This window comes from Vombatus ursinus, unplaced genomic scaffold (assembly GCF_900497805.2).
Source record: "Vombatus ursinus unplaced genomic scaffold, bare-nosed wombat genome assembly UNPS02005459.1, whole genome shotgun sequence".
Taxonomy (NCBI): domain Eukaryota; kingdom Metazoa; phylum Chordata; class Mammalia; order Diprotodontia; family Vombatidae; genus Vombatus; species Vombatus ursinus.
The window spans coordinates 5622335-5645489 of NW_020945237.1; the positions used below are offsets into that span (position 1 = coordinate 5622335).

The window sequence follows — 23155 nt, forward strand, 5'->3', positions numbered from 1 at the left end:
AAGACAATCACTTGACACTAGAAACAGCTTCAAGGAGTACGACCTCCAGCAGAAAAGAAGACAGCCCGTTTTGGACTCAGGAAAACTAGTCCTTGCAATAAAGGTCTGGGTTACAAAGAGGACTATATGAAGAGAGAAAGGACTCTGAGGCCTCCCAGGACTGGAGAAACAAGGAACTTTGGCCGCCATGTTGTCTACTTATTGGCCACATTCTTATAATAGCCTAAGATTATGCCCACTCATTCCATAAGGGTCATGGATATTTGTTGGAAAGTGTGACACAGTTTTCTGAGGGGAATGATTTGTAAAACTATTTTTTTACTATTCTATTTTAGTAAACAAACAAACAAACATAATGAACAAAACTTTTTGATGGGGAAAAAAAAAAGCAGCAGCTAGGAATTCTGTGAGGCCAAGGAACCAAATGCATTCCATACAAGGGGAAGGGGGATGGGACTTGTGCGAAGACATAGAGGAGATGAAATGAAAAGCAAAATACACTGACTTGACCCTCCTGAAGTCATTTGTTTGATTCTGTTCTCTAGAGTTTCAGTTAGATTTTTTTTTATTAATTAAGCATGAACTATTCCTGAATAATCCCCCTGAGTATGGAACCAACTCAGATATTTGGAATGGTTTTTATGTGTGACTTGTGTTATTTCAAGTATAGTTTTGGCCTGGAAGAAAATGAATTTCAATTTAAAAATCAAGGAATAATTAATACTTCAGAATAACAAACGATGAAAAAATAGAACTATCACATATGTGCATGTCTGATTTTATAGGCATCTATGTCTACATAGAGACATAAATTATATCAAGTATATAAAGATATGTAAACCAGTATGGTCTGCATGTCACTGCTCTGCTCAAAACTATCAATAGCTCCCCATTATAGGATACAATACAGTATGGTATACACACTCCTGTGGTCAGGGGAGAGTAGAGTAGGGCTGTTACTAACATTGTCCTGGGCATCTGCTAAAGACCTCTAAGTTTGGACGTCAGCTTTTTGGACAGGTCTATCACACTGTTGTCTCAACATTGTTCAGTCAACTAAAAGCTCTAGATTAAAAAAAAATTCAACAGACATTTATTAAGCACTCACTATGCGCTAGCACCTATGTAAAGACAAAAAGGAAACCACCCGTGCCTTCGACAAGCATACATTCTACTGGGTCTTTTCACATGACGCACTACTAAACCACATCTGCCCCATCCTGTATTTATGTGGTTTCATTTTTAATGTAATTTGAGAGTAGGGAAGGAACATCAGTTAGCCAGCTAGTCCAACCCATATATGAAAAGAATCTCTACTACGATGTACCTGATAGGTGGTCATCTCATCTGGATGACCTGAACCCTCCAACGTAAGGGAACCCAGCACTTACGAATGTAGCCCATTCCTTCCACTTCTGGACAGCTCAGATTGTTAGGAAACTCTTCTTGACATCAAGCCTAAATCGGCTTCCTTCTAACTACCCCCCCCACTTCTGGTTCTTTTCTATGAACCAAGTAGAACAAAACTAGTCCCTCTTCTACATAACATGCTATGATGTTCTCTCCCACTAAGTCTTCTCCAGGCTACATGCGTGCAATTCTTTTAACTGATCCTCACACAATATGGACTCATGGCTATCCGCCATGTTGGTTGGTCTCTTGTGGACACTCTCTGGCCTATTAATGTCTTTCTTAAACCATGGCACCCAGGACTTAACATGCTGCAGAGGAAGTATGAAGAGGGTAGAGTATAGTGGGACTGTTACCTCACTCTTCCTGGAAGCTCTGCCCCTTTGAATGCATCCAAGATCACATTAACATTTTTTGGCTTGCACTGACAATGAGCCTGCCATTATCTAAACCCCACAGATCCTTTGCTTTCTATCTATGTTTCCCCTGTCTTATGCAATTGATTTTTTTGTGCCCAAGTCCAAGACTTCTTACATTTATCTCATGCTGATTTCTATAAGACAATTTATGAGTTGGGATATGATTTGGTAGTGATTGTTCCTACAATGAGGAAATCAAAGGTTACTCACTGACAGATGAAAACTGTTCACAGCCCAAGTCTGGTAGGGCCTGAAACACTTTTGTACCAGTCTGAAAAACTTTTGTTGATTCTGTGAAAGCCTTTTAAAAGATGATGACCAGTAGAGATGTAGTAAATGGCAACTCCTGGATGACCTGTATATATGGACTGACTAGGCCTCTGTGTGCCACGGAATTGCCCAACTCAGCAATTGTATTCTGGGATGTTTATACCAGCCAGGTGGAAGGAGGAACACTGTGGTTGCTTTGTACTATATAAAATGGGTGTCTGCAGGCAAAACTACCATGCAAACGAGTGGAAAGAAACCAGTCTTACTTGTTAGCAAGTCAGTGATTTGGAATAAATGAAAATAAAACAAAAAAAAAAATTCCTCAAGGCAATGATACTGCTTGGGTTTTAAATCATATTGACATAATGTGATGTGAAAAGTTGTCAGAGACCTGAAGGTCCGAGCCCTGTTACTGCTACTTATTTCACTTACAGACTGGTTTTATCCTGCTTTCCTCTCCATAGAGGATAAGTATATAGAATAAATGACTAAACTTAGTGAAGGGGTCAAAAGGCCCTTGAGTTCTCAGACAGCGCTCATGTGGGCAGTTACAATGGTCTCCCCTCGAGATACTTCTTCTCTTGTATATGTGGTTTGCAGATGCCTTCATTTCCCACAAGCAAGAGTTGATAGTATAGTAAATGAATCCCTGACCTGCAATCAGGAAGATCTACTTCAAATGTGACCTCACACACTTACTAGCTGTGTGACCTCAAGCAAATCATTCTTTCTGCTGCAGTTTCCTCAACTGAAAAATGGACATCATAATATCACCTACCTCCCAGGGTTATTGTGAGAATCAATGAGATGATTATATTTGTAAAATACATGGCACATAGTAGATACTATATACATAACTTATTCCCTTATTCTCTTTTCCTCACTCGGGGTTGGGAGAAAGCAGAAAAGTTTTCATGTGGGGATGGAGAGGACAAAGTGTTATTTGTAAGGGTTGGTAAAGAATTTAGCGATAAAGGCAACAAACATTTATTAAGCACCTACCAGATGCTAGGCACTGTGCTAAGTGCTGGAGAAAGTATTCTGCTCCCCTCCAGTTCTCCAAAAGCTATCTAACCTCTAAGCCACTTTTAATATGAAGTTTGTTGGGGGTCATTGATTCTGTACTAGGAGCCAGCCTTAGGAAAACACATCACAGGGCAGTCCTCTCAAGGTAAAACCCAGTTGTAGCTTGTAAAGTTCATGAGGACCGGGCCTCTCTCATTTTTATATTTTCATATTTAGCACAGAGCCTGGTGCTTAATAAATGCTTATTAACTGAGTTGCTGATTGATCTTAAAGGGATATAATAGTTGTGGCCTAATGAGTCATACCAAGAAGAGAGACTCAATCTTCCTAGCACTTTCTTGGCCCCACTGATGCTAACCGACGGCTGAAGAACAGCCCAGTTGCCAATCAAAGCACCCTATAGTTCATGCCTTCCATGCATTCAGAATGTGAACAGGTCTCCACAGACCTGGAAAGGGGCACAGTGAGACCAATCCACATGCTTTAAAGAAGATGGGAACTGAGGGAACGCCTTTGTCAGCTCCTGCCCCACACTACCTGGCTTCCAATTATGGATCTGGAGCCAAGTTTACAAAACATATTTGCCGAATGAGTGGTTCAACACATCAGCCCTCTCCCTAAGGGTGAAGTTAAAGGCACAGCCTCACTGCATGGCGGGATGCCCAGTTTCCTCAACAGGGAGAGTGGAGAATCAATTCCAATCTCTATTTGTCTAGCATATTAAAATACATCTATAGTTTTAAATTAATTTCATTTTCAATGACTGTTTTACAACTTATACTATAAGGACTCTTGGATGCTAGCTGAAAAATTGGGTCCAAACTGAAATTCTTAAATAAAATGATGCCAAACAGAGGCAACATGGTATAATGGATAAAGTCCTGGATTTGGACTGTTCCTACCTATGTGATCTTCAGCAAATCTGAGCCCCAGTTTCCTCATCCTCAAAATTAAAGAATTGGAATGGACAGTCTTTTCCAACCTATAATCCTATAATCCCTTACTTAATATTTTCAACTCATAGTTTCTGGGGAGAAAAACCACAACCAGGAAAAGTACAATAAACACTAATGAGGCAATTAGGGATTTTGCCAACTTGCCAGTGAAGGTGCTGTCTGTATCCCCAGATGACAAGACTGAGTTGCCATCAGGAAGACATGCTCTTTTAACCTGTTTAGTGATGGACTGAGGGAAAACTGTGCATAGGCTCACATTTAGTCAACAATGCCCCCTACGCTTGTGAGATGTTTGGTTGGGATCAGGAATGTGGTCTGTGATTAATGGATTTTTTTCCCCCTCAATGCAAAGATAATTGAGGCATATAGAGATAGGACCCATGACCATCCCCCTCATTAACATTACGCTCTAGCTGACTGAACTAACCAGCCTAGACTGTAAATAAATGAAATTATATGATAAAAGCTTGGTCAGTGAATCACAAGACAGTCTTAATTTATCTCAGCAAATGTGACTGAGATCTAAATAACTGTGGCAACATGCATTCACAAGATCTGAAGGGAAACTAGGAATATTATATTTCAAGGGATACACCACAAATAAATCATGAATCAGTTAAAGTGTGAATAATATGGCCAACAAGAAGCCTATGTTACTGTGATCTTCACTTACATCCTTATAGGGAAGGGGAACAAAGGGTATTAATAGAAAGTTTCCAATTATATTGAGTACCATTTTTGTTGTTCAGGCATTTTTCAGTCATGTGCAACTCTCCATGACCCCATTTGGGGTTTGCTTGGCAAAGATACTGAAGTGATTTGCCATTTACTTCTCCAGCTCATTTTACAGATGAGGAAACTGAGGCAAATAGGGTTAAGTGGCTTGCCCAGGGTCACATAGCAAGTAAGTATCTGAGACCAGATTTAAACTCAGGAAGATGAATCTTCCTGATTCCAGACCCACCACTTAGCTGCCCAATGAGTACCACAGATTGTTCAATTACCAACAAGTCACTTGGAAGTCTTTACCCCATGCCTTTCTGGAATTTGAAGGATATGTCTAACTTTGTCCATATGACTTCAGTAAATTGTCTTACATCCTTATGTTATTTCTTTTCTTTCTTTTTAAAGTAAACTTAACAATAAATTACCAATCAGTTAGGTTCCCACGTGGTAGATACAATTTGGGTTACCAGAATAGCTGATATGACTAAGTAGTTGCTTAGCCATCAGGTTCTCACAAGTTCATTGAGTTGGTTAAATGGACCATCTAGAGATGGATTTCTTGTGGTCACTAGTAACCTTGGTAGTTCTTTTCTCTGTAAAAAAAAAAAAAACAAGAAAGAAAGAAAGAAAGAAAAAGAAAGTCTGGAGACTGGAGACCAAAATCATATTGTATTTTGCTACTGACTCGTTCTAAATTATTTAAACTAAATGGCATGAGAGGCAGCATGAATTCATGGGTAACACAAGTCTGGAAAAGAGAATGTGGTATATGACCTTGGGCAAGATTTTAATCTCTCTTTGCCCCAACTTCCCCATCTCCCTGTGCACCTGTATAATTCCTCCTATAAAGTACATGTGTTCCAAAGAAACCCTGCATAATCAGAATTATTTTCTCCCATTGACTTACATTATCATTTCAGAAATGTTTTAACCTCATTTCTGCTTGATCTTCAAAAGGAATAAATGATCTGTAAACAGTACCCAAATGCATTAAGGAAGCTTTTATTTAAGAAACCCTGATGTAAGTCTCTCGCCCTCTAAAGTAATTTTTTTTTTTAATAATATAGTCAGAGTCTAATTTAGCTTATATGTAAGTCAGGATTTTTTTGTACATTGGATTTTCTTAAAGTGAGGTACCACGTCACATCTGATCTCGGAAATAATTAGAAAATTATGCATTAACTCCACTAGTCTGAAGTTGCCTTTGCCCATTAAAATTTTTGAACAAAAGGACAGAAGGACATAATGCAATCTGAATACTTCTTAATTGTGCATATGGTATGGGTAACCTTCCTGGCTTTCTTTCTTAAGTCCCAACTAAAATCCCACCTTCTACAGGAAGCCTTTCCAAACCCCTCTTAATTGCAGTGCCTTCCCTCTGTTAATCATTTCCTATTTATCCTGCTTACGGCCTGCTTTGTATGTATTTGTTTGCATGTTGTCTGCCCTCATTAGAATGTAAGCTGCTTAAGGGCAGCAACTGTCTTTTGCCTCTTCTTGCTTCCTTATCCCTTAGCACAGTGCCTGGTACATAGTACACACTTGATTCACATTTACTGATTTTTGGATAAAAGCAGATCTGGCCCCAAAGGGCCTATAAGCATATTCGTTAATTGAGATGTTTTAATTTTCTGTTGTAAACTGTTATCACTGGGGGTGTCTGAAGACAGGTCTCTTAACATTCATTTGTGTCTACCCAGTAAAGGTACTGTGCTTGAATTTCCCAAATTTTGTGTTTCCTAGGAGAGCAAGAAATTCACTGAATACAGGAGTAAGTCCTTAATGAATTGCAAAGATCCATATGTTCAAGTTTGAAAAACAATGAGTTTCTCTTTTTCCTGCTTTCCCCACTGTCACTTAAATGGGTTGTCATAAAGACAAGTGCCTGGAATTTTAAGAGGCCTGACATCAATGCAGAAATTCCATCTGCCCTCTTTCCTTTTGATAAAAGGCAACATTTGATTGATGGCATGTACACATTACAATAGGCTAGGAAGGCATCAAAGGCTTTGCAGTCTAGATTCAAAGGGAATTTCTGTTGTTCAGTTGTTTCAGTCATGTCCAACTTTTCATGACCCCATTTGGACTTTGTGGGGTTTTTTTGGCAAAGATCCTGGAGTGGTTTGCCATCTTTTTTACAGATGAGGAAACTGAGGCAAACAGAGTAAGAGTCACACAGCTAGTAAGTGTCTGAGGCCGGACTTGAACTCAGGTCTTCCTGACTCCAGGCCTGGCGCTTTATCTATTGTGCCACCCAGCAGCCTCAGAAGAAATAATAAAACATAAAGAAGGATACAGAATTCCTTTTTACAAATATCAGATTGAAGTGAATAATTCTATCCAATTTTAGAGTTTTATTTAGGTTTCATTTGTATCCCTGCTCCCTAGAAAGAGGCTAATTAAATCGTGGAATTTATGTATTTTGTTTTGGGGGAGAATCTGAGGTAATCAAGGAGTGGTAGGAGCAAACATCCCAATATTCTAGGCTGCCTATCTTTTTGAGTAATTCATGGCTCAGCCTCCCAATGAGTTAGCTCTTCCATCTAGCTTTGTGTCATCTGCAAAGCTGATGAGTTTGCCAACTCTATCTTGATATAGTTTGATAAGAATCATTTATAATTTTTAAAGTGCCATATAAAACTGATTTTTAAAATGTTATATGGCATAATGCCAAGCAAAGATCCTTGGCACATCTCACTAGAGATCTCCTTCTAAATCAAACCATTAATGCCTGCCTACTCTTTGGGTCCAGCCATTCATCTAGTTCCGAATCCATTCAACTGAATTAGCCCGTATCTCTCCACCCTCTTCACAGGAATCATGAAAGACTGTCAGATGACTTGTTCATATCTAGGTAAACTACTTCTGTAGCATTCTTCCTATCTACCCATTTAATATCCCTGTCAGAAGGGAAAGTAAGTTTAGTCTTGCCAAAACAAGGTCTGGAAGGAATTAAATTGGCCTTTGTAGTCACTACCTCCTTTTCTGAGTGTTCACTACATTCTAGAAGTTGCATTTGTTTTGATCTGATTTGACCTTTATTTCATTTAATCAGGAATCAAAATCAGGTCTACAGTTTGCAGCCTCAACTGCCTTCCTTTTCATTAATTTACTTTTGAAAATCAGTGGTATGTGTCCTTACCCAGCCTTACAAGTCTTTCAAAGATGACAATCACATCTGCTGGTTCTATCGGTATCTGAGGGAATTATCTGGCTCTGACTTGAGCTCATCAAGGCAACTAGGTGGAAAAATGGATAGAGTGTTGGGCCTGCAGTCAGGAAGACTTGAGTTCAAAACTAGCCTCAGCTGTGACCTTGGACAAGTCACTTAACCCCATTTGCCTTAGTTTCCCCAACTGTAAAATAGGGATGATAACAGCACCTATTTCCCAGGGTGGTTGTGAGGATCTGATGAGTGCAATACAATCGCTAGCTATCATTATTGCTTTCTTATAATCTCTTTACTTACCTTGGATGTCAACTCACTCACTTTTGTTCAGAGCTTTCTAGTCAAAAGACCATTTTCCTTGGCAGAGAAAACAGAAGTAAAACAAGATGTCAGCAGCCACATCTCCGGCACTGATTACTGGTCCATCTGCCCCCAGCAATAGTCCCATCTTTTCATTTCCTTTATACAACTGAAATGTGACAGTTTTGTTGTCCTGAGCTTTTCTTTCTATAAAATGAGGGCTGAACTAAATTAAATTATTTTCAAAATCCCTTGGAACTCTACAAAGGGGCACAAGGGCTTTGTGGTGACGCTGACGACAGAAGGATTACAGAAGCTTCAAGATAATTTGCCTAGCCATGAAAAAGTTCCCTGGACACACAGAAACTGAACAGGTAAATGAGCAGGTGTGCATATGCCCAGCCTCAGAAATAGCTGGCAGGAGGTACTGTATCTGTACTTAGAAGAGATGAAAGATAGTATGTAGGCATTCACTTGCCTAATCAGTTAGGAGTAGAGGCTGGGGAACTTTCATATAGGGGCAGGAGCCAAAAAGTCTTACAACTACTTCAGGGGCCCTTCTGGACTATAGAACTATTTAGTCAAAGCTGAAAATATTTTAACTATCCAAAGGCGTCTTCCCTCCAAAAAGAGTAATAACATTTCCCTGAGGCAATCCTGGCCAAGAACAGAGTGGACCCTTAGTGCATGACAGCTAAGAAGCCCAAAAGAACAGCAGAGAGCATCTATGCTTCCATGGAAACAGAAGCTGAGTGGAGCCAAGAAGCAGTTGAGTCCTTGGACCACACCCTGGAACAATCCAGACCTTTGCTACGGTGGCTTGAGGCAAAGAAATTAGAGGAGAAAACTTCTAAAGAAGGAGGATGTATGGTTGCAAGAAGGCTGATAGAATGAAAACACAGGTTTAATGAAACAAGGAACAGAAAGCTTGCACATTGTAAATATGGCAAATTATATAACAGATTATGCCTTTGACTCAGTTATGAACTCATGGCTCATTCACATACTACAAATATATAAAATGGACTCAAATATTTTGGCAAAGCTGGAATATTGATGTTCCCATTAAAACATGCCACCAACACAATGCTGAGAACTGATAAAGTCTCTGTGTGTGAGAGCCAGACACACAGACACAGACACACACACACACACACACACACACAAAAGTTAAGCACATTATAGTTCTGCTTAACTTTAAAGGAGCTATGCCAAAATAATTTATTAATCACTTGATGACATGAAGCTGTATGGATCTACTTAAAGACACATTAAATCATTCACCCTGTAGAATCTTGCTTGAAAGATCTCATAAGGTTAGCTGGGGCTTGAAAAGTTTAATATTCTTAAGGTGTGCCATGAAAAGATAAGGCTGAAATCTTCCAAATGGGAAATAAAATTGAAGCACCGGACCGAAGTGATGCAAAGAGCATGGTCTCTTCTAGGCAAAGTCACATCAAGGTGAAGGTTATCAAAGAGAAAGTTATGACTGAGCACATTAAGAAACTCAATGTCATTCTAAAATCAAAATTTAATGGGAAGAATATGTTTAAAGCAATTAGCACCTATGGAACACCGGTCTTAATATATACATTTGGAACTACAAAAATAGAACATAACAGATTTGGAAAGCAGCCTAACAAGTCTATATAATATTAATTAATATTAATAACCTTAGAGCAGCTATACAAAGATTAACCCTTAATTGCCAAACAAGGAAGGAGAGGGCTGATAGATATTCTCTGAGCACATGATAAATACACAGCAAATCTACAGAAACTTTTGGTAGAAGCATGCATTGACTCATGGAACAGTAGTGAAAGCTGACAAGAGCCCCTGGATTTATCAAACATTACAAAGTGGTCTGCCTCCAGATGGAGCCTATGAAATAGCAAAGATCTCAGAATGGGATCAGAAAAGACTCATGGGTGACACCCATATGAACTGAGTCAATACTTTGTTGACAAAGATGCTTCAAATAGCTGAGTCACATGGATTTGTCTGTGGAAATGGGTTTATGATGAAAATTCAGGACTAGGCCATTGCCATAAGAAAATTAAAGAAGGTTTTTCTCAAATCTTAGTGATCAATGCAGATTATGCAAAAAAAACAAACTGCACCACACATCACTACAGTCTATGAAAGTTTATCACCCATCTAATATCTAGCAAGATGTCCCTGTGCTTAGAATGATAGATTAGAAGCTATTTTTCACATACTAACAAATGACATGCCTACTATAAAAAGAGATCTCAAAGTATCCTCAAGAATTCAACTAATAAACTCTACTTATCATATACCAAATTATAGCCCACAACTGCCCAGACGTAATATTTATCCACAAAAACTTAAGAACAATATTTTATTATATATCACTGTACCAAATAGTCATAATCTCCAAACTGCAAAGAAAAAAATCTTTCAAAATACAGAGACAGCAAAAGGATTCAACACTTATCTTCCCCATCTTCCCATCTGCTACAAGAGTTTTAAAAGGATACTTTCAGGGAACCTACAAAAGGTGAGCTTGCGTACCAGTACTTTTTTTATTCAACTATAAAAAGCAGTCATTTTCTCTAGCTATGTAAAATTCTGCAAAACATTAAATATGAAAGAATAATAGCAAGCAATTTATTCCAGAACCATTTCTATTGAACCTCATTAGAAACAAAGGGAAGGGGGGATTATTGATCATCAACATCCTCATTATATATTTATATAGTTATTTAAAGTTTTCAGGGTATTCTACATAAACTCGGTTAATTTGAGATTCACAACAACCACACACAATAGAAACTACAGGTATTATCCCCATTTGACAGATGAGAAAACCGGCATTAAGTGACTTACTTAGCTAAGGTCACACAGCTAATAAGTGTACCAAAGAGGGACTCAAACCCTTGTGTTTACTCCAGGTCCAGAACTCTCCATACATATTGGCCAGAGGCTTTAGCAATATTAGAACTTGGGTTAGGCAAGCTTCCTAGGACACAATGCAAAACTTGGGTAGGTGAAGTTGAAGGGGAAATGAGGGGCACTATATAATTTGTTCTGTAGTCATTTCGGTTGTGACTGTGTTCAGTCAGTCATGCTTTTCATGACCCCATTTGTGGTTTTCTTGGCAAAGATACTGGAGTAGTTTGCCATTTCCTTTTCCAGATGCTATTTAATACTATCCTTTAAATAAAACACAGGCCAGAAAATCCCCCTCTCTATAGTAGCTATTTATTTTGTAATAAGTACAGTTGCATTTGTTAAAGAGAAGTCTCAAAGACTCGTAGAGGAAGCAACAAGTATGTTTGAAGGCTAAATTTGGAATGTGTGTGTTTGAGGGATAGGGAAAAGGTTGTGGTCCCATTTTTGAACCTTGCCTACAGCAGAGAAATGTCTTGCTCTGACCTTGGCTGTCAGGAAGCTATTTAGTTGCAAGTCCCACTCCAAGTTCACAAGTGCCTTGAAAAGTCTGCCCACAAATCTACCATCGTCCTGATTCAGGAAAGCTCAAAATCTCTAAGCTGAAACCAGTTTTCACCAAATTTGTCCTCCCACTATCTGAATTTTTCTTTCTACCCACTCTACTTTCATCTAATGCCTAAGAATATTGTGTAGAAAACTCATAATGATGGTGATATTGATGATATATTTGTGAGCCCGTGTTTATACACTTTAGTTTCTTTGATTTGTAGATTTCTTTATTTTAAGATTAAATTCCCTATTTGTGTTATACTCAATGTAAAAAACAGACCTTCTGTGTAATCTCAACTTTGGTCAAAAGTGATGAGGCCTGTATATTTTATATATGCAGGTGTCATATCTCTGTATGCATGCATGTGTGTATGTATGTGTATTTGTGTATATATACACACGTATACATGTGTTACATTACACATAGATGTATACAACATGCATGCACACATGTGTATATGTACACACATTTTCCAAATCTCATTCACTCTTACATGACCCTAGATTTGATGTGGCATAATGGAAAGATTATTGGTTCTGGGGGAGGAGGACCTGGGTCCAAATCGCACCTTCAGGGTTCACCGTCTACCTGGCCTTAGGCAAGTTTTTTAACCTCCCTGGGAGGTTTTTTAACCTCCCTTTCCTTATCTGTAAATTAAGAGGTTGAACTAGGTAACTTCTGAGGTCTCTTCCAGTTCTAGATCTGTGATCTTGTGAAAACTGCTCTTTCTCAACAACAGGACCACTTACATATCCCACTGAAACTCAGAACTCAGAAACCTTTTACAGAGAGTAAATAACGCCCCTGGGAAAAACTGACTGTATTCCTTTATAATGAATCAACAACATTTTTAATATTCTTATTGGTTTTTACCTCTTCTGTTTGCTTAGTATTACTTCTTTGAGCTTTAGTGAAAGTAAATTAAAATGGTGTATATCCCAGCTCAATTACATCAAAACCCTTGAGTTCTATTTTATTTGGGAAAAAAAAATCTTAAAGTGAAAGAACTACAAATAAAAGTCACTCATAAAACTTTCTTCACCCGTGCCTAAAAAACACATAGATTATAGACTCTTTAAGGGTAGAGATTATCTTTTGCTTTTCTTTGTATCACCAGCCTTAGTACAATAGACAAGTACAAGGCACTTAAATTGAGTATCTTCAAATATGATTTTTATATAAGAATAATTGAGAAAATGGGGGTTCCTTAAGGATTATTCCATTTGAAGTGAATTATTCTAATAATATATATCAGTTGTCATTTATTTAGTATAGAGGTTATCAAACTACATGGTCTCAGGATCCTTTTCCACTCTTAAAAATTACTGAGCATCCCCACCAAAAACCTTTTTTGTTTATGTCAATTATACCTATGGATAATTACCATACTGAAAAATAAAATCTCTTTGTATTATTATGAACATTTTTGACCTTGTAGATCCCCTAAAAGATTGTTGGGGACTCTAGGGATCTCCAGACCATACTTTGAGAACTGTTGATAACATACTTTAAGCTTTTCAAAAGACTTTACATAAAAATAACATTTTAGCACAATTAATTCCTGAATTACAGAATTGAACATAAAATAAAAGGGTCATAGGAGTTACAATTTGTCATTAATATGAATATTTCTAATACTCAGAATAACTTAGTTGTTCATGGTTGTTTTTTGAACAATTTTCTGTATTGAATGTTCTGTGGTGTTTAAAAAGGTTTGAGAAAATAGTTTCTGGATAATTTAAGCATTTTATCAATAATGCCAGCATTTTAATAAAAGGATGATCATCTGGCTCTCTCTTAGACCAATGGCCCTTCATGGCAGTGGGTTCACAGTTTATATGTCCTTTGAAGAGTAGGTGTTTCTGAGGGTGGCAAATAACTCTGATTGGTTAGCAATTAATGAGAGAATGAATACTACAATGAAAGGGTGGGTTATATTACAATGTGACTTGGGTCACCCAAATCTCGGTTAAAAGGACTTATCAATTTCCATATCAGCTGTCTGACAAAAGGGAGAATCAACACTTTCTAGAGCTGTCTGAGCAAGCACAATGAGCAGGAATAGACCCATTAGGCCAAACTCAGAATTTCTTTTACTGTCTTTGATTAGATTGTGGCCCAGGTAAATCTTTAAGAAAGATTTCCCATACTGGTTGGTTTCTAGATGAGGAAGTAAAAAGAGGAAAAACCTTGGTCCTAATACAATAATTAGTTATTAATACCAGAGAGAAATAATCTTTTCTCATAGTTCTCTTGGTTCTTCTCATTTTACTCTCCATTATTTCATGTCTTACCATGTATTTTCTAAAATCGACCTATTCATCATTTCTTACAGCACAGTAGTAGTCTACCGCAATCATGTACACAACTTGTTAAGCCATTTCCACAATTGACAGGCATCCCCTCAATTTCCAGTTCTTTATCACCACAAAGAGAGCTGCTAATAAATATTTTAGAACATATAGGTTCTTTTCCTTTTCCCCGATCACATTGGGAAATAGATCTAATAGTGGCAGTGCTAGGTCAAAGGCTATATACAGTTTTTTTAAACTCTTTGGGCAAAATTCCAGATTATTCTCCAAAACGGTTGGATCAGTTCACAGTTTCACCAACAGTAGCGCATCCCCTCCAACATTTGTCATTTTTCCCTTCTATCATTTTAGCCAACCTGATAGGTGAGAGATGCTATCTCAAAGTTGTTTTAATCTGCATTTCTCTAATCAATAATGATTTAGAGCATTTTTTCATATGACTATATTTAGCTTTGATTTCAAATATATTTTTCTATATTACTCTCATGTTTTCTATATTACTCTCTATATAATCTCTATTACTATATATATGGAGAGAGTATTTTCATATGACTATATATAGCTTTGATCCAAAGACTTTGACCATTCATCAACTGGAGAATGACAAGATTTAAAATCTGAAGAAAAATGGAAAAAATATTGGATCTAGTATTAAAGATCTGTGTTTAAATTCCAATTCTGCCCCTTAGCATTTCCTCATGTGTAAAATGATGGTCAGACCCAGTGACCTCTATGATCTCTTTCAAGTCTTCCAACTCTACATTCCTACTTATGTGACCTCAAGAAAGTCACTTAATTGGGTAAGCCTGAAATTTTCCAGAGGAGGGCAAGTGGGATGGGAAGAGGACTTTAAGACCATGTCATGTGAGGAAGGATCCACCCTAGCATGTTGCGCCTAAAGATCAGAAGAGTTAAGGGAAATGGGTTTACTGTTTTAAAGTATTTCAAAGGCTGTCACGTGGAAGAAGCATTAGTCTACCTCTGGCCCCAGACAGCAGAATTAGAATTAATGGTGGAAAGTGCAAAGAGGCTTGACTCAAGGAAGAACTTCCTAACAACTACAGCAGCCCAAAAGTGGAATGCGCTCTCTCAAGAGGGAGATTCTTCCTCACTAGGAGTCTTAAAGCAAAGACTGAAATAACCACTTGTTGAATATATTGTAAAATATTCTTGTTACAGTGTAAGTCATAACAACTCTAAATGACTAGATGACTCTAGATGGCCCTTCCATTGCAGAGATTCTATGATTCTGTGAACCTCTCTGGACCTCAGTTTCCTCATGTGTAAAATAAAAGTTAACTTAGCTAATCTGTAGCTTTAAATATATGGTCATATAAACATCTGAAATAACAGCAAATAAAAACAGGTCGGCCAGCAAATGTTTCACCATATAGATGCATTCATAGCTCTTTGAATAATTATTTTTTGACTCAATTTTAGAATTCATCAGTGGAAGACACTTCCTTTACAAGCCTGCAACTTGACTGCCTCAGGTACTGAGAGGTTAAGACAGTCAAAAAGTGTTTATTAAGCACTGGGGGTTACAAAGACAAAAGAGTCCCTGCCCTCAAAGAGTTTCTATTCTAATGGGACAGTGACAGGTGAATAACTAGGCACACTAAAAAGATGCATTGTAAGTGGAAGGTAATCTCAAAAGGGAAGGCATTAGCAGTTGGGGAGACCAAGAACTGCATCTTGGGGAAAGTGAGAATTCAGCTGAGTCTTAAAGGAAGCTGGGGAAAATAAGAAGGAAAGGTGAGGCAAGCAGGGGATTCCAGACACTGTGAAAGCACGGAGATTGGGTGTTATATATGACAAAGTAGGTCAATGCAGCTGGATCATAAGAGGCCTAGAAGGCAGTACAGTGTAATAAGGATGGAAAAGGGAAGAAGGAGCCAAGTTATGAAGAGCCCAGGGTCACACCGCCAGTACACGGCAAAGTTGGGACTGGAACCTCAAGTATTCCCAGCTTCCAGGCTGGCTCTCTAATAATTTGCTTCTTAAACAGTATTATTGTGCTTATGATATCATTGATCATATTCATTGCTTACTTATTTCACAGGATTTATGAATCTTCAGGACATATATAGTACAAATATGTATATACATATACATACACACATATATGTACACACACACACATGCACATACATAAATACATACATACATATACACAGAGAGAAATATGGGCTATACAAAAAACTTAGTGCAGTTTTAGGCTTTAATAAGCTTGAAATTGTACCAAGATTTGAGATGTAATTCCTCTGCAATTATCTTCCATTTATAACGTATATATCTTTCACACGATTTTTTACATTTTGACTCTCCCATTACAATGTGAGCTCAAGGGTAGGGGACTGTGTCATTGTGTTTCTCAGCATCCCCAGCATTTAGCGCAATCCTTGGCACATAGTAACAAATATTTGTTGACTTAATATCATATTTAACATATTCTCTCTCAATCTCTCTTCATATGTTTGTAAAATATATATATACACACATATATACACACATACATATATACACACATACACACACATTTTGTTTATGTTGTTGTTTAGTCATTTCAGTCATGATCAACTCTTCCTAAGTCTACTTCGGGTTTTCTTGGCAAAGATTCTGCGGTGGTTTGCCATTTCCTTCTCCAGCTCATTTTAGAGATGAGGAAACTGAGGCAAACAGAGTTCGGTGACTTACAGTATGTGTATGTGTGTATGTGTATACATAGACATATTGTGAGCATATATGGTATGTATATTTTGTATGTATAGTATATGCTATACATCATATGTGTAATATGTATATATAACATCTACTGTGTGTATGTGTGTATGTGTGTATATACAAACTCACATTGTGGGTGTATATATACGTAATATGTATATATTCTGTCTATATATACATGTCATGTACATATGGATATAGTGTATATATGTACACACATATTGTGCATATGTCTGTGTATGTACACACATGTACATGTAACATATCTGGAATACTATTTCCTGGAAATCTGTGAGTTTTATAGATTCGGAGTTGTCAGAAAATTCACATTGTGTTGTTATTTGTGCTTTTATATTGCAGTTATGGGGAAATCCTCTTTAAAGGAGACTTCTTTTGCCATGAACATGAACTCTGTTCACTCACGCGAGACAGTGTGTGTGTTTGGAACGGGAGACTTCGGAAGATCACTCGGCAATAAGATGTTCCAATGTGGCTACTCCGTGGTCTTTGGAAGCCGCAACCCTGAGCTGTCCGGTCTGCATCCCAAAGGGATTGAAGTCTTGAGTTATAAAGAAGCTGCCCAGAGGTCTGATCTTATAATCATTGCAATCCACAGAGAACATTATAATTTTCTTATAGAGTTAGCTGAGGAACTCCAAGGAAAAATATTGGTGGACATCAGCAACAACCTTAAAATTAATCAATATCCTGAATCCAATGCAGAATATCTTGCTGAACTGGTGCCGGGAGCCAAAATCGTGAAAGCATTTAACACAATCTCAGCCTGGGCACTCCAATCAGGCACCCTGGATGCAAGCAGGCAGGTGAGATTAAATGATAAATCTGCTATCAAATATAAAGTGGCATATTTTATTTTTTAAAATAACTACAATTTAAATTCCTATCAAGAAAATATGAGATATATGTGTATATATTTGTAGCTGGACTTCCAGAAGGATTTTTTTTTTAAAACAGCTTTTGAATGGGCAAAAAAGAGACCACGGAATCCATATATTAAAGCTCGTGCATTTTGCTCTTAGGAGAATCCCTTAATACCTCATGTGGTACCCTTTTACACTTACATCACAACCACTTATAAGAAGCTTGCCTAGTGGGTTTCATTTCCCCCAGCAGATGAAAAACAGCAAATTAAAAGGGAGAAAAAAGACTACTAGAGGTGATGATGATGATGATGATAACCATGTAGCTCTTTTAAGTTTTGCAAAGCACAATACAAATATTACCTCATTTGATCCTCACAACAACCCTGGGAGGTAGGTGCTATTATTATCCCCATTTTACAGGTGAGGAAACTGAGACACACAGTGCTTAAGTGACTTGTCCAGTACCACAAAGCTAGGAATTATCTGAGGCTAGATTTGAACTATACAAGTAGAGAGACTGACAGCCTGATATTGAGGAAAGAGATAGAGAGATTATGGCCTCATGGGATCATAGATGCTGGAACGGACTTGGGAGGTCACCTAGTCAAACCCCTTCATTTTTCAGGTGAGGAAACTGAGGCCTGGAGCAGTTAAATTATTTGCCCAAGGTCATAGAGACAGTAAGTAGTAGAAATGGTATTTGAACATAGGTCTTCTGACTCCAAGAAGGCAATGGATGGATAGATCCATAGTCAAGAAGACCTGAGCCTCAGACACTTCCTAGATGTGTGAGCCTGGGCCAGTCATTTAACCTCTCTCTGTCTCAGTTTCCTGAACTGCAAAAGGGTGATTATAATAAATAGCATCTACTTCCACTGTTATCGTTAAGATCCAAAGTGACAATTACTTGTCAAGAATCTAACATGGTGCCTAGCACATAGTAGGCACTTAATAATTGTTTATTTCCTTCCTTCCAAATCCAGCACCATCTCCCTTATAGATAACTGCCTACAAATATAGCAAGCTAGAGACGATTCCACCGAAGCAAACAGCACTGTCCATTCCAACGGTTCCTGAGGCATCACAGTATAGAACAATTCAGCTGATTCCAACAAGCATTTATTAAATACGGACTGTGTGCAAATAAGTGTTCTATTAGGGGTCAGCAAACGATAGGCCCCAGCCCAAATCCAGCCTGTTGCCTATTTTTTTGTCTGACCCAAGAGCTAAGACAAATTAGCTCTAATCTGGATGGTGAAGATTTTTTTATTATTTTAATAATATTTTATTTTTTCCAATTACATGTAAAAACAATTTTTAATGGAGTTGGGTTTTTTTAAGGGCTGTCCCTCCTCTCAAGAAGACTTTTACCCTGTAGTCAAGAAAAGCTTAAATGGTTTGCCAGTTAAGAAGACAAGGGAAAATATAAGCCATTTCAGAAAGTTTTCCAAAGTGGTTAAGATCAAACATTTAGGTGCTTTAACGGAATAAACCTCCAGTAATCCAAAACACTTGGCTGTGCTGAATGATTTATTACATAAAGTTTTAATGTACTTTTAAAGCAGTCTGAAAAGTTACTATATCTAGTGAAAATTGACTAAGATGATGCATCTTTAAATAGGATAGGTTAGAAGTCAAGAGATAGAAAGGATAAGCAAAAATGTAAATGCCCCCAGGAAACAAATCCAGAAAATGAATGGAGCTGGTTTACCAAGTAGGTTCTTTGGAGCATAGAAAAATACATCTGTTCTCACTGAACATTTCATTCTGATGATAGAGAGTAGATTACGTACTTTTTCTCAGACCTGACATGAAGGACAGTCTCATTTGTATAAACAATCCCCTTTTTTCCCCGCCTACACTTTGAACTGGCCTTTCAGTTAAGTGGGACCCTACGATCTACACAAAGTAATGGTCAGTTGCCATTATTACAAAAAGGCAGGAATGGAGGTGAGGGGTGTGGGGCAGGGGCATGTAGAACTATGCAGGTGTGTTAGTAGGGCTAACCTGTTCATGACTAGAGTGACTCAGGTTTAGTAACAACAGAATAATGTTACCTGCAGTCATCCACCATCTACAATACCTTCCCTCAATCAAACATATACACATACCCATACACATTTTAAAGAAATATTTTACCTTGGATTACTGTCCCCAAAACATGTCGGGTCCAAAATGTCAAAGGGATTCATACTGTATTATTAATTTTTCTAGTAGCTTCTTGGGAAATTACCAAGGACTTTAAATTCTAAAGGGCATTACTTTTACATAGGATCTTACTATCTAGTTTTGGACAGCAAGGAGATAACATTCTGAACATTATTTCATCCAGGCATTTGTCTGTGGAGATGACAAGGAATCTAAGCAGAGGGTGATGGATATTGGCCGTACCATTGGTCTTACTCCAATGGATCAAGGATCTCTCAAGGCAGCCAAAGAGATTGAAAACTACCCCCTGCAGCTCTTTCCAATGTGGAAGTTCCCTCTATACCTCTCCGCTGCCTTATGTGTTTTCTATTTTGTTTACTGTCTATTAAGAGAAGTCATCTACCCCTACATTCAAGAAGAGAAAGACAACACATTTTTCTTGGCCATTTCTATTCCAAATCGTATCTTCCCAGGGTTGGCTCTCAATCTTCTTGCCCTGGTTTACCTCCCTGGGATCATTGCTGCCATCCTGCAGTTGTACCGAGGTACCAAATACAGTCGCTTCCCAAACTGGCTCGACCACTGGATGCTTTGCAGAAAACAGCTCGGACTTGTGGCGTTGGCCTTTGCCTTCCTACACGTCATGTACACGCTTGTGATACCCATCCGCCATTATGTGAGATGGAAGTGGAGCAGCAGAATAATTAATCAGGTAAATCTATACTTTGCATAATTACATAATTGTTTAAAACACATAGGTCATGTTCCATTTCTGGTAATCCTTCTTCTAAGCCTCTAACCCTTTGTGTTCACAAATGGTTACCAGACTCAGAAAATCGGGTGGCCTTAAAAAAGAGATTTTTGAGGCAGAAAGCCTGAATTCAGTCCTCCCCAAGCCACTTATTCACCCTGTGAGGTTCAGCAAGTTGATAGCTCTGTGCCGTGCTTTCCTAATGGATGAAACCAAATGAATAATACTTACTCGAGCCACTTATTTCAGAGGATTAAATGAATGAATTTAAGGGAAAGGATTTTGAAATCATAAAGCGCTATGTAAATGCGGATTATATTATTTAATTAACCTAGCCCAGACTTCCAGACACTTTTCTGGATGAGATTATCCCTCCTCCAACCCTCTCCCCACAGACTCTACCCACTCCTCCCTTCTCTCTCATTCCCTCACTCCCCTTTCTTTCCCCTACCTGCTCCAGCCAAGGGCTAAGCTAGGATCAGATTGGTGTTTGGGGACAAGACAACCAAATTATAAGATCATCTTGGTGACCCACATTTCCTACTGAAAATGCTCTTTGATCTTTGATGTGTGAAAAACTGGTCCCCCAACTTCAGAAAACCAGCAACACAGAGCAAATATCAATCTCTTTGTCCAACACAGAGGATCAAAGTTCAGAGGGGACCAACTCAAGGAGAACCTGTAGACTGAGCAGAGGCACAGTGACTGGTTAAGTTGCAGAGAGGGACAGAGTAAGTCAGTCAGTAAGCACTTATTAGGCACCTACTGTGTGCCAGGCACCATGGTAAGCACTGGGGATACAAAGAAAGGCAAAAACAGTCCTGATCTCAAGGAGCTCACATACAATGAGATAAAAGTGGAAAGATAAGATGGTACCAGACTATGGGGGGCCAGGCTAAAGAGCTAAGACTTTATTCATAGAACAAAAGAGAGGTACTAAAGTTTTTTCTGATGCAGCAGAATAACATGACCTCCAGTTCAATGCATTCTCCTCATCATCTCTGATTCATGTAGCAAGATTTGGTTTATAAGGCACCTTAAATATATATAAATTATATATAAATATATAAATTTAAAAATTTATATCATCTGAGCCTCAACAACCCTATAAGGCATTACAGGTAGTTTATCCCCATTTTACAGATGAGGAAATTGATTCACTGAGGATAAGCAATTGGTCCATGGTCACACCAAGATTATTCGGACACTGATAGTCTTTGGTTTTGGGGGAAGAGATCGTGGAGGCATAGTCTCAACAGCTATTAATAAGGACTCATATGAGGTAGGATAGTAGCCATGGGAAATGAGAGGATGTGCCAATAGGACATTCCATTCGGGCGGATATGCCCTTCAGGCAGTTGGCAGTGCCAATCTGGAGCTCCAAAGAAGTCATAGCTGAAGATGAAGATTTTGGAATCATCTTCATAGAGATGGTAGTTGCAGCTAGAGAAGATCTACCAGGTCTCAAGGACTGGTGATCAGGACAGTTCAGAGGAGACAGCAGATGGATTCCTACAAGTCCTATCAGTGAGGAAAGGGAAGGTCCTTGGAGCCCAACTATTACCACTCTTTCCATGGGATTAGGCAGTCCCCCTGGTCCTATCAATCACCAGCCACATGCCCTTCCTAACTCAAAGGAATACAGCTGATCAGGCCCTGCATATGCTGTTCAAGCCCCTGGGAAAGGGCATCAATCTCTTGGCCTTTCATGAAATTCTCCAAGGAGGTTCTGACCATGCTATAACCAGGATCCCAAGAACACCAATCACCATAGTCCTTCAGAACCAGTTTAGGATCTCCCTGCTTTACTCACTTCTGAGCCACGGGGAACAGCTGGTGTCCCTGAATTGTTCTCTGAAGCCACACAGCAGTAGCGATCTTGCAACATGGACAGACATGGTGGTTCTGGTTGCCTGGGAGATTCCCCACACGTCCACAGCTTCTTCTGGCAGAGCCACTCACTGTCCCGGCCACCTCCTCTCCCTGTTCTGCCGTCATGTGGACAAACAAACAGCACAGCAACTAGAAGCCAGAATGGACTATATCCCTGTTGCCACCAACCTGACTTGTTTGGGAAAATTATCCTGCCCACCCACATACCATATCATACACAGGGCTGAAGTAGAAGAATGGAAAATTCACTGAAGGAGCTGTGCCCTTGGCATTCGTATGAAGGCTTTTTTGCTTTTCCTGAGTAAATGCAATGGGGACCCCAGGTTTCTTACCCTTCTCCTAATGAGTACAGAAACCTAGAACCTTCAGGAAGGGAGAGCTGGGCAGCTCGTGATTTAAATTACAGTGCTCATACAAAACTAAAAAAAAAACAAAAAAAGCAAACTATTATATCAATGAGTCTGAGGCTGCCTCTAGTAATGCCAGGAAAGAGTCTAGTCTGTCTGTTGTGTTATTGCCTGAGAGGTCCAGCCTTATAAGATTAGCACCATGGCAACTCTGGGCCAGGCAGCTGAGGGTTCAGGTAGCTTTTAGAAGGCCGTTATTGACTGGAAAGAGCAATTTCAAAAGAATGGTGAGTAGAGGAATCTGGTTATTAGGGGCTGAGGGGGGAGCAGGCAATGAACTAGGAGAAATATTTG

General features: G+C 38.7%; 1 protein-coding gene and 1 pseudogene across 2 annotated transcripts in view; both read left to right on the forward strand.

Moving 5' to 3' along the window:
• Positions 1-23155, forward strand: part of STEAP4 (STEAP4 metalloreductase) — a 33937-nt gene that overhangs the window by 7979 nt on the left and 2803 nt on the right. For both annotated transcript variants that reach the window (XM_027847891.1, XM_027847893.1), the window contains exons 2-3: positions 17139-17602; positions 19995-20522. In XM_027847891.1, the coding sequence (XP_027703692.1) occupies positions 17141-17602; positions 19995-20522 (990 nt within the window). In that variant the 5' untranslated portion in view covers positions 17139-17140. The remainder of the gene's footprint in view (positions 1-17138; positions 17603-19994; positions 20523-23155) is intronic.
• Positions 20626-23135, forward strand: LOC114032526 (annotated as a pseudogene).